Here is a 13,580-nt window from a genome sequence, read left to right as displayed (position 1 = left end):
CCTGAAGGCCAAAAACTTAGCAAATCTATGCTGAACAGATTCAAGGAGACCAACATGATTCTGATAGAGCGGGTTCCATATAACGCAGCCAAACTCCAGTTTTGATCTCACAAAGCAACAGAAAAGCAGTTTTAATGTAGACTCCAAAGTAAAACTCTGAGAACTTCTAATTATGAACCCAAGCCTTCTCAGGGCTGACTTGACTATGTTATTGAAGTGTGGAACGAATGTAAATTCAGAGTCAAAGGTTATACCAAGATCAGTAATTTGCTCTAATCTACTCAAAATAGTATCATTAATAAAGTAATTAAAATTTAAGGGTGTTTTTGATCTAGAGTAACTGACCACACTACACTTAGCTGCATTCAAGCCTAACCTGTTAACAGCGCACCATACCTCCAATGTATTTAGACAGTTCTGAAGAAAAACACAATCCTCCAAGCCATATACATTTAAATATAGCTTCAAATCATCAGCAAAAGCCAGCCTATGACAAGTAAGTGACTCAATCATTATAATGTTTAATAGAAATAATGCATTGTTTAATAGAAATAATGCATGATCAATTACAAAACTTCAAAGAAGTTCCCTGTCGTTTAGTGACAGATAATCGTCAATGAGTAATTCCTTTAAACAATATTGTTTAAACAAGTAACGGCATATTGCCTTTTGGGTTTTAAGTTTTGGTAGTAGTTAATATTTTGGACTAAACCATTGTCAAAGAATGTTAAATGTTTTTCAGTACTCCATTTTCTTTGATGGTAGGTTAAATTGATTCTAAGATTGACTAAAACCGGAAGTAAATGAAAATAATAAAACGATTCTAATCTACTTAGCATTGTCGATTTTTTTCTGATAGAAAAAAAAATTATTTATAAATTCATAAGGGTGAACCACCCCTCTGACGGGCGGTAAGGGGTAATTAATGGGATATGAAAATTTTTTATTAATTAGGGAGTATATGTGCTTAATATTATTGTACAACTTGATCTATTCCTGATAATTTAGTAGATGCTATTAAACTAGTTTTATTACAAAAAAGAATATATATATATATAATTATATCTACCTATTTGCCTTAGGAGTTTTTCCATAATTCCTACAAGCCTGCAGCCTATCTTGAAGAGCATCATCTTCAGCTTGTATTTCAAAGCCATTCATTTTATCAGACTTTATAACGCATTTAGGAGCCTGGTAACCTTCTATGGAATTAAATAAAGTATCAATTGTTCTAGGTAATATACCTGGATCATTTTCATTGCCAGTGAGAGTATATGTCTTTCCAGATCCAGTAACTCCATAGGTAAACAATAAACCATTTTTTCCATTCAGCACATCCTCCAGGAGGGGATAAGCAACATGATTAAAAATCTCGGACTGTGTAGAAAACCCAGTAAATATATGTTTAAATTTGTAGTGAACTTCTTTAGTGACCGATTTAGATTCGGGTGTATACAAACCCAGGGTATTCGCAGACAAAATTTTAATACAAGAAGACGGTTCTGATCCCTCTTCTAAGGGTCTCAATCTGCAATACACATGTACTGGATCTTTGTCACTATTGGAATTGTTAGATACTGTGGTTTTTTCACGTTTCAGCCGTTTGGCACTGGGAGTGTTATATCTATTTGCTGAATTCATATTCTTTCAAGGTTTATTTGCCTTGTTTTTTTTCTTTCAACAAAAGCGAGCAAAACCGACGCGTTTGGTGAAAACTAGATAAGTATCAATCAAATGAATTTCAGATGATATTAGCATATAAATTCTGCTGAAAACTACTTTTACAAATATAACAATTTCTTCGAACTTCCAGTATTTTAATATTTATCTACATTCGTTATTTATTTGAAATCGGGTATTTTAAAATTTGGCGTTCTTGACACATTTGACAGATAACTTAATGGTGCTTTTGCATACATGTTGAAGCAAGCTTCTCATTGGTTGCTAACGAGCAGCCACGAACGCAGCATACATGTCAACTAGCGATCCATGATGTCTACACATACATAAAACTTAAGGCCGCTGCACAATTGCCCGGGAACGAAAACCAATAATAGAATTTTTCGTGTTATCTAGAGACTTTGTTTTTGGTTCTTATTCTATCAAAACAACCTTTAGTTTTCTTTTTAAAAAAATTAACATTCTCGGTCTTTTATCCTTTCTGGTATATCTCTTGAATAATTTTGTAAATGGATTATGTAGGTAATGATAAATTTAGAACTTTTTATTTACACGTTAATATACAGTGTATATATAATAGACCCTAATAACTTAGATAATATACCCTTAATAACTTTCTTAAAAAAAAAAAAAAAAAAAAAAAAAAAAACCACTTCATATTAGATAAGGGGCGTTTAATTATGCATTTACTGAAGTTCTGTCAATCACCTCCTCACCTCCAGCTAACCCCACTTTAATATGTCAAATGGGAACCCCCATCGTGTGATACATCATAGTAAGGAGCGTAAAATTCTCTATTCAACGGTACCAAAAAAAATGAAATCGGTAAATGTGTAAGCAAATAGTTAGCGAAAATGTCTAGAAATAATGAATATTTTATTTACGCCAAACTTTGGTATGTCAAATGGCTACCCCATGGTGTGATACATTATTTTAAAGGGCATTCATTATGGTATCAATGGTTGGAAAAAAAAATAAAATTGATCAACCAAGAAGCAATTAAAGTGTAAATCGGTAGGGTAGAAAAACAAATTTAATTAGTTTAACAAATTTATTTTATTAAATGTTCAAAATGCGCGCCGTTATTAGCAAGACAATAAAAAAGCCTATTTTCAAACTCCTTACGAACATTGGCAAGGGTCTGCCCGCTAATTTCTCTGCATTCTTGAAATATTCTATTTTTTAAATTCTCAATACTCTCAGGTGGGGTTTTATAAACTTTGCTTTTTAAGTACCCCAAAGAGTCTAGTGGGGTTAGGTCCGGAGACCGCGCAGGCCATTCGATTGCACCACGTCTGCCAATCCACTTTTCTCGAAAATTTTCATCAAGCCACTCTCGAACTACCAAAGTGTAGTGCGCGGGAGCTCCATCCTGCTGAAAATGTATATTATTTTCATTCAATAATATAGCACCATGTTGATCTACTTGATTTTCCATAGATTGGATGATGGAAGGGTATATTGCATTTTCTAAAAGGTTTAAATAAATTTCGCCAGTCAAATTTTCTTAAAAAAAAATGGCCCGATTATTTCATTCCCATAAATTCCTGCCCAAACATTAATTTTTTGGGGATATTGGGTATGACCTTCCCGAAAAACATGCGGATTTTCATTATCCCAGTATCTACAGTTATGTCTGTTCACCAGGCCATTTAAAAAAAAGGTCGATTCGTCACTGAAGCAAATGTTCTTCAATAAATGGGGATCGTCGTCAATTCGCTGTCACATCACTTCACAAAATTGAATTCTCCTATCGAAATCATCTTCTCCGAGTTCATGAAGAATATGCAGTTTATAAGGAAAGAACTTATTTTTTTTTAACTGTACAGAACCAGTGGAAATATTTTTTGTTAGTTTTGCGGCCTTTGGTATAGACAAAGTTGGATCCATAGCAAATTGTCCTAGTACTTCAACTTGGCATGCTTCATCCACAACTCTATTTTCATATTTTTTCTTATTGCAAATCGATCCCGTCTCTTCAAATTTTCGTATCAATTCTAATACGTATTTATGGCTCACGTTTTTATCTTGATACCTTTCATTAAATGCTCTCGCGGTTCTGCGAGCACACCGATCTTGAGCTCCATAAAGGAAAATTATTTCTATTCTTTCGGCTAGCGTATACACCATTTTATTAACTCACTGTTTTAACTAAAATTGAAAAATTGCACGCGTCAAACTGACAGTTTTAACAATAATAAATTGCCTGCTTTTTAAACGCCTTAAAAATGTAAGATATTGCAGTGTTTTTTTGTACCTATTAGGTAGGTTTCGCAAAAAATATAAGTGAAATAAATACACATACAAAGTTATAAGACTGCAAAGATTTTTGCAAAAAATTTGAAGACACTCTTTTTTCTCGCAAATAACGGTACACATTCTTTACTTAAAAAAATAAATAATTTGCTTGAACTAAATGTACTGTTTGTTACCACACATTTTAACTTTTAAATTGCTTGTATTTTTTTTGATGATCTATTATAAAAAATGTAAGAATTTTAAAATGATGTAGGTACCACACTAAAAGTATTCATTTAAAATACCAAAGTTTGGCGTAAATAAAATATTCATTATTTCTAGACATTTTAACTAACTATTTGCTTACACATTTACCGATTTCATTTTTTTTTGGTACCGTTAAATAGAGAATTTTACGCTGCTTACTATGATGTATCACACGATGGGGGTTCCCATTTGACATATTAAAGTGAGGTTAGCTGGAGGTGAGGAGGTGATTGACAGAACTTACTTCAGTAAATGCATAATTAAACGTGTTCTTTTTTTTTTTTTTAAGAAAGTTATTAAGGGTGGATTGTTTTGAAATGAAAGCACTGTATAATTTTTGTTATTATACGACAGATACAACTAGGTATATGAACTCAAGAATTTTAAGAAAAGATGTAAGTTTTCTTATAAAGGGTGTCTCATACATAATGGTAAATAATATAACAGCAGATTCTTTTTAAAAGAATAAGATGTAGTTAATTCTTCCTACTCCGAAAGTCAAAGACAAGATACAGGGTGATAAACTTAATATAATTTTTTTGAATTTTGGCCATAAATTTAGCATTTATTCTTCGTTTTTAACAAAATTTGAAAAAGGTTTTTTTACATAAAAAATCTTAAAATTTACTTTTTTTAAAATTATGTCATAGGGGGCCCAATTACACCATTTTCATTTTCTTTTAAACTTATCTTTTTAGGACTGTGCTAAGGTTGGAAGCTTGGGACAAATTACGAGGCAGTTTTATCACTAACCAAAACTCTTTATTTTACTCACGACAAGTGCAGCAGCGCAAATGATGTTAGCATCTTTGGGAGAAGATTAAAACTCTGCCGGAGGACGGAGTAGGGACTCTGAGTTTTTAAAGGGTTGAGTTTTAATGGCTTCTGAGTTTATGAAAACCTTTAGTTGTTTACTAGATGTTTCTATAGCTTTAGCATTTTTGAATTGCTCAGAAAAATCTGTACCAAATAGAAAATTGTCAATTGGGGTATTTAAATTTAAATAATACAATAATATAACCAATGTCTTTAATATTTTTACTAAAAATAGGAGTAATCTGACCCCTCCTAGTCGCCGATAGACCATGGTGTAGGTCAGTTAATAATCTGCCACAATCGCTTAAGGTCAATATTTTTGGTCTCTCTTCCCTCCTCCCCCTTGTGTGATAAGATTGAGGTAAAGGCCACCCCTAAAGCTGAAATTCCCACATTAAGCTGGTTTTGGTCTTGTGAATAGAATTTATCCTTTTTTTAAGGGTAGAGGGGGCATTATATTGGTTGGCATATCACTGTTAAGAATTGGAGATTTTAGATTTGGGAGGTTTTCTGGTGGCGGGTTTTTTTGGTATAAATTCTATTTTTCCTCTTTACCTTTGATAATAAGTTATCCCAACGCTGTGCCAGAGCAGTGTGTATTTTTGGTCCAAATGTAGCTTTTTCGGGAGAATCTTCTCCAAGGCAAGCTAAGATGTCTGCATCCAATGCCTCTTCATCGATTTGAATATAAATCTGAGACATTTTATAAGACATTCTCGTTGTCTTCTATCTTAGTGCCTATCTCTGAAAGGGCAGGGCCTCTCTGGCAAGAATCTGGATTCGAGTCTCTTGTACTGCGTAGCGCGTCACATAAAAAGGACTCTAGGTCTCAGTCAGAGTGAGTCGAGCCTCCAGTACCGCGTAACTCATTATTTTTTGTAATTTGACCGAGTGCACTCTTAATCACGAGGATCTTATCAAGATCTCTCAGGCTTCGACCATGTGATACAAATCGATATCTAGGCCACCATTTTTAAAGTGGTTGTGTCCTTTTGATGTTGGTCCCTCTGAACATTTTTTAGTGTTGCCGGTAATGAAGTTGACGACGCTGACATTTGACGTGTGACCTGTCACGAACTAAATTAATTTTTTTTATTGAAATTGTTTTTAAACCATCATTGGGATTCTAAAATCACGACTCGACACGATCACTCGATATGACTGATCCAAATAACATTTTCAATTGAGTGCCTAGCTGTTGACGATTTGTAAACGACGCGCTTGGGTATATCGTCTGCATCAGGCGATATAGCTTCCTCCTTATTTAATAGATGGATAATGTAGCATCCTTATTTAATTAAACGTATTTGGTTCATTGTTTCTTAAAACCGAATTATTATTAATTGTCTGTCTGTGTTGTTTATGATAGAAAAATATATATAGAGTTTATTTTTAATATATAAACCCTTGCTAATTACAAACCCTCATAAAATCATTAATATTTTGATTTTTATAGATTGTTGTACCTATTAATGTGGAAACACTGTACATAAAAGGAAAGTAAAAGTCGTAATAGTAAAAATAGAAAGAAAATAAAAGTGTTCTTAACTGAATTTCTTAAGTAAATACAAGCAAAAATTTAAATTAAGATCATCATTTTCATGGTAATTTATAAGGATTTATAAGATTCAAGTTTAACTTTAGACTTATGAGATTCAAGATTATCAGAATAATAAAACAAATATTTTAAAGTGCATGCATCTATCCCAAGTTAATTGAAACTGTATGTCTTCTTGTGTCATTAGCCTTCTGTTGTCATTAGGTTAGGATTATCATAGGGGAGTGTAAGGCAAAATGGCATATTAGGCAAAATGACATACTTTCACATTCTACGGAGATTTTAAATATATTCGGCAACACTGTACCCAATTACTATAAGCTTACTCGCGGATGCGACTTACAGGGGCGTTTCTAAGCACTTGTGATTGGGGGGGGCAGTTAAGTTAAAAAACCCAACTAAATTAAAAAAACATTTTTTTTAATGCGGATACTTTATTTCTATTGGGAAATTTTTAATACTCAAATAAAAAGTATACATATGTGATGTATAATAAATAATTATTTAATGATAATCGAGGTATTATAACTAAAAGTTAATTAAAAAGTAGGTACCCTACATGTAAATAAAACTAAAATTATCTATTTCTGATTTAATTTATTTTAATTTTTCTCTTTTTTAATTTGCTCCATTGCACAGCAAGATCTTTAATATTAATTAGGTCACATATGTCTTTCTCACTAGACAAACTCATTAAGTAGTCAAGACGCTCGTTACCCATAGTTGAACGACCAACACTTTTAATGTGTTTTAAGAGACTAAATTTTCGTTCATTAGTAGCCACTGAATATCCAGCTGTTAAAATTACTTGACATAAACGGTATGCAACTTTCAAAGCAGGTTTATATTTTTCAGCTATTTCCATTACTTTTTGCATAGTATCTACCTCGTTTTTAATGCATAGGTCAAGCAACACTTCCAACTCGGATAACAAGGCAAATTCATCGGGCCTGTGTTGTGGAGGAAATAGATTAAGAACTAGCAATACATTACACATTTTAATATTATTTGTTGAAAGTGGAAAAGAAAACAATTTAGAAAACCCTTCAATATTTTTCAGAACGGTTGCCAAATTATTTTGAAGAAAGTTGATTAAGGTGTCCAAGACTAAATTAAATTCTTTTCTAAAAAAACTGTTTAAAGAAAAAACACATTCGGTGTCCCTATTATCATCATTTTTTTTTGGTTTCAATCGTCGTCGATGGTGACGATTGAAATCTTCTAACGGCGATACACCTAATTTTTCAGAAAACACTTTTGAACTTTCAATAAGGTTGTCGATTTCCATATCATCATTTCGCATTTTTCTAAGCACAGCTGTAGTTGAGGAAACTGTTTCCACTACATCCAAAATATTTAAGTCATCTTTTTCTAAAGTTACCGTTACAATTTTCATTTTGTAAAATATTATTTTTAAGAAATGTAAAATGAGAATAAAATCAAAAGAGAGTAATCGCTTATATAAGCCTATTGCAGTTGCCCTACTTTCAGCATCCAAAGTTATGTCAATACTAATAATTTGCAGCACGTTAATAATCGATTCAAATGAGATAATTACAGCTTTGATGCTTTCCGCTCTAGCTGTCCAACGGGTTTTTGACAAATTTTTTAGTAGAAGTGAGTTTTCAATTTGATCTAGCCCTTCTTTAAGACGCTGGAATCGCTTGGTACTAGAAGAGAAAAAAACATACAATTCATGTAAAACGTTAAAAGTTTCAGCGATAATGGAACTAGCTGCAACACAGTGTTCAAGGGCGGTATTGGTACGATGGGCTTGACAAGGAATATGCGGTATATTGTAGCCAATTAAATCAGATCGTTTCTGCTGAGTGCCTTTAAATTTACCTGACATCGAAGACGCAAAATCATAGGATTGAAAAGATAATTTTGATACATCTATACTACAATTTGTCAAGCACCTGAAAATATCGTTTGCCGTACCTTCACCACTTTTATCTTTTGCTTCTAGAATCGACAGCAAACGCTCTTGAGGGCTACCATTATTATCCACGTACCTTATGACTACTGATAATATATCTTTATTAGATGAGTCTGGAGTGTGATCTGCCATAACAGTAAAAAATGGGGCATTATTAACTTCCTGTACAATTTGTTTTTGAATTTGCTTTCCTAACAGCCCTATAAATTCATTTTGCGATGTTGCACTTAAGTAGCTTGTATGATATGGCCGCAATTTTGACTCATCTAACCACTTTTTAAGTACTGGATTATGGCGAGATATAAGTTTAATGATTTGTACGAAGTTTCCACTTTCATTATCATGTCCGCGGAAAGCTATCCCTTGCTTTGCCATAGTCCTGCAAGTATCCAGCATAATTTCGATGACCTTTGAATTCTGGTTGAGTATGCGTTGTTCCTCGATAATGAGATTCCTTTTTTTACGATCAAGCAAAATATTAACATGCTGATATGTTTTTAAAAAAGTACAATAATCCAATAAAGCCGACTTGTGAGCTATCGAATTAAAGTGCTGCTGAAGTTTGCCGGCTTTATTTGCTCCAGCGCTTTTCATTTTTCTCCAGTTTCGAACGCCACCTTTTACCCATGAAGATTCTGACTTATCCCGTCCAGGACCATTGGGGAAAAGGGAACAAATAAAGCAATAAGCCGAATCGTTTGCAATACTATACTCAAGATATTCAAAATCACTATACCAATGTGGATTAAATCTGTTGTGGCCATCACTAGGGAAAAAATGTAAACGCGGTTGGTGTGGTCCTAGTTAAATAAGGTAATTTCTTTCTTCCGCAGATTTTACTGATTGCCGTAGTCCAGGATCATGCTCTAAACATACATTTTCTTTTATTTTATCGTCAATTAAATTGATGTTTTAGGTTAGAATTGGATTCTTTAAAATTTTGGAAATATGTTTGGCAGTGATTTCTTAAGTTTTTGGTGCCCTCCAGTATTTGATCAGCCGCTTCACTCATTTCTATGACGGAAAAGTATTCTTCAACAATTTCCTTATTTTTGGTTTTATCTAAAATTTTTGCTGCTTCGTTAAGATTTTCTACCAAGAAGGCTAGCTTCCCCACGCATTCTAGCCACAATGATGAAAGTTTGACAGTTGAAATATCATCTTCTTCAAGTGTGACTTTGGTTTCTGGCATATCAGCTTGAACCTCTACAAAAAATTATATATGTAAATTTATAGGATGTTCTATCGCCATGCGGGACATAGGAAAACCCATGTAATATTACTAATATTTAAGGGGGTCAAATATTGGCTCCCCTAATTATTTTAGGTAAAAAATGTATTAAGGTTTATTAAAGAACACTAAAATCTGCAACTAATCAAATACCTATTACTATATAGTTTTAATTAACCCGTTTAAGAATTATTGCCAATAATCTTTTCAAAAATTTGACTTTTTTTTAAATTAGAAAATCAATACTATTTATCTAGGGTTTTTTGATAAAAAATCAGTGGTTTTAAGATGTCGTTCTAGATCGAAATTTTTTTTTGGTAAACACGTAAAAAATTGACATACCGTATCGTTGTATTAAGATGCTAATGTTTATTTCTTAGGAAATAAATTTTGTGTAAGAAAAATATTTACCTGAGTGCTGCATTTCATAAGAAGTACTTGCCTCTTGTAGATCAATATTACAAACGTCAGCGTCTTCATCAATAACCATATTTTCTAAAAAAACTCTAATTAATATACAGTCGTGTGACCCATTTGTTTACGAAATACCCTTATAAAAAGTTATTTTTTGTCCAATTTGGATCGATTTTTTTTTAATTTTAAAGGTAGAAAAAATGCACCTTCTCACTAAAATTAAATTTAGTTCATTAAATGCCAAGGATGCCATGATAGTCTTTTATGAACAATATTTTGATGAAATCATAATACTTAGGGATTTTCCTAAAAAGAATTTATACATTAGCTTTTAAAAGACAAGTCAATTTCAGTGAGAAGGTGCATTTTTTCTAGCTTTAAAATAAAAAAAAATCGGATCCAAATCAGACAAAAAATAACTTTTTATAAGGGTGGTTCGCGTTTCGTAAACAAACGGATCACACTGTAGGTAAGGGCGAAACATAAATAAATTTACCTAAATTGGAGTTAAAGTTCTCTATGGACTTGGCATTTCATTTGCTGCATTCGTCAATAGTTGTCGAATTAGGTTCTTTAACTGAACAACCTAAAAATTATTAAATAAGCCAACATTTTTAATTTTAAAATTCCTTTAGTCAAGAAGATAATTAAATATAAAAACAATACATCAATACAATACTTTTTTACCTTCTTTGAGCGATTCCAAACCAACATCTTTCTCCGAGTCTTTCTCTCTTAAGCAAGTTTTTGTTTTTTTTGCTGCAATCACAAAAGGATTGTCCAGCGCTCCGACATTTTTAATTTGCACTGTATCCCCATTATGAATTTTTTGTTCATGGGTCCTTTTATAGTCCCTGTTAAAAGTTGCTCCACATCTCACACATTTCACCTGTACCCGACCGGGGCGTATTTTTTTGTCCAAAGTTCAATTAATATTTAAAGCTAATTTCAATAAAAATCAACTATAGGTATAACAAAAAGGCGAAATACAAATACAGAAATTAAACAAATACAAATAGCCAAAAATTGTCTTTAAAACACTGTAAGAAAATAAGCCGTTTTCCTGCTTTGTTTCATTAATTTGTAATTCAAGGTTTGGAACGGGGGATTCCCCGAGTAATCATCATAACAATGTCAGTTGCTTTTACAGGTCGTTAATGAAACTGCTACCCTTGCCTAGCATATTTATTTAAATGTATCTAATGGTAAGGTAATATGAAAATTCGTAATAGTACCTACTATGAAATTAATCCTTAAGTAAGTATATATATATATATATATATATATATATATATATATATATATATATATATATATATATATATATATATATATATAAATGCAATTATACATTATATTGTGTTTACTTAATCCGGTGGAAATTAAAAAATATTCGAATATGTTATTTAAAAAATATACGTTTTTTACCAGAGGTAAACCAACTCGCCGCCCCCCCTCGCCCCCCCTCTAAAGGCGCCCCTAGCGACTTATTAGTCACCGGTATGAAGGTTGAATGTGGCGGGGCGGAATAGTCTGCCACCCAAGATGGCCGATTGATTCTGATTGTCTAATTTTTGACGTACATCAAATATGACAATAGTGACATTTTAACTGTCGTATTTGACGATTGTCTTTTTTAAGTTTTCTTTGGGTGGATAACAAGCCAAGCCTCGTGATTTTCTTCCAATTTAATTAAAGTTTTTAAGTAATTTTATAGCTTTTTGTAGTTTTTTTGAGTTCTGGGTTGATACATTATTTTACAAACGTGCCAACATCGAATCATCGTGCAACTACATAGAGCAGGAGACGGGTAAATTTCAATTATGACATACCTAAGTGTTTTCTAATAATGTTTAGGTGTATCTTGGATGTATTATCATTTTCCAGGATATAATTATAGATTTAATCCTATTTTGGACATATCTATGACACTGTTCTCAATTTAACTTTTTTTTTACAATTCAGTTTTAATTCTTGAACCTTCACTGGGAAAATATGAAGTATTTCCTTTTCCTTGTCTTCATCTAGATTAAGATATTCATCAGTCACAGAAATCATCTTAAATAAGCAATGTCTTGAGAACCAATTTAAATTAAATAATATTTTAGTTGATGTGTTAATTCTTGATTAAAATGATGAGGGATGTCTAAATGAGGGTTTCTAAATGTAAAATGTAAAAGTATATTGTTTTTTTTTTAATAAAATAAAATTCTATTTAAATATATCTCATCACTCGTCAGTTAACGCATCAACTTTGTAATGCAACTGCAGATTACTTGAAATTTAAATACCAGGCAATAGATCAAACTTAAATTTCACGCCACCCAAGATGGATGCCCCCGTCTTTGTCAACAACGTCAATAAAGCTGTCAACAGAATTTCTGTCTGTTCATTAGGCAACACACATTTCTCTATATTTGTGTTCTGTGCTATTAGTAATGGTCCGGCCATCAAGCAGGGTTGTAGTGCTTGTCAAAAAAAGTTTTTGTTTACACGTGTTGGAGCAGGCAGAAAAGATTAAGGTATGTTATTACGTTTTTGTCGCTTTTTGGCTAAATATAAATAAAACTGTTCACATTTGCATATAGTTTTGCAACCATTATAGGGTTGTATTTAATGTAGTGAAGTAGTTTTTTAATAGTGTTTTGTTTCAATAGATTTTAATGAAATAATTTAAAAAATGTTGCCAAGAGGCAAAATCACATATCCCTTTGAAAGGCAAAATAACATAGTATGTCGTTTTGCCTTTCAGTGTGAATGTGCCGCTGATTATTCATTAATACAGGAATTTTGTTTTAGAATGGTGTCTAACTACTCCAGAAAATCTAATCGCCAATCCTGGTCAACGGCAGACATGCAAAAGGCAATTGAGGCAGTTCGAGAAAAAAGAATGGGTTGGTTAAGGGCTTCTAAGGCATTCAATGTTCCACAGGCAACCCTGCGAAGGCATTATAATAACAAGAATTTGTACGCTTGTGAAGGGAAGAAAAGTCTGGAAAGATTTAGAAAATCCTTAAATGAAGAAATGGAAAAAGCTTTATAAGAACACATTTTGGATTTAGAGTCAACATTTTTTGGGTTAACACAAATAGAGCTCCGTACGGTTGCATACGAGCTTGCCGATCGTAGTGGTATGCCACACCAGTTTAACAAAGTGAAAAAATAGCTAGCAGAGGGTGGTTTCGTGATTTTATGTCAAGACATCCAACAATATCGCTCAGAAAGCCAAAAGCAACGTCGGCAGCATGGCCCGGGCCTTCAATAAAGAAGAGGTAGCAAAATATTTTCAGAACTTGGAAAAAATAATTAAAAAGGAAAAAATAAACTCGACGATGATTTATAACATGGATGAAAGTGGAATAACCAATGTCCAAGAAACTCAAAAGATTGTTGCTTAAAAAGGCAAGAAGCAAGTAGGGTCACTAACAAGTGGAGAA

The 13,580-nt window shown here is 32.7% G+C and overlaps 1 protein-coding gene across 1 annotated transcript in view; it reads right to left on the bottom strand.

The window, feature by feature from the left end:
• Positions 1–1,864, bottom strand: part of LOC126746343 (kinesin-like protein KIF23) — a 79,254-nt gene extending 77,390 nt beyond the window's left edge. Inside the window, exon 1 of the mRNA XM_050454564.1 lies at positions 1,070–1,864. Coding sequence (XP_050310521.1) covers positions 1,070–1,641 — 572 coding nt within the window. The 5' untranslated portion in view covers positions 1,642–1,864. The remainder of the gene's footprint in view (positions 1–1,069) is intronic.
• Positions 1,865–13,580: the final 11,716 nt, after the last annotated feature.

Source organism: Anthonomus grandis, chromosome 17 (genome assembly GCF_022605725.1).
Source record: "Anthonomus grandis grandis chromosome 17, icAntGran1.3, whole genome shotgun sequence".
In the NCBI taxonomy this organism is placed as follows: domain Eukaryota; kingdom Metazoa; phylum Arthropoda; class Insecta; order Coleoptera; family Curculionidae; genus Anthonomus; species Anthonomus grandis.
This window is presented reverse-complemented; position numbering and strand designations above follow the sequence as displayed.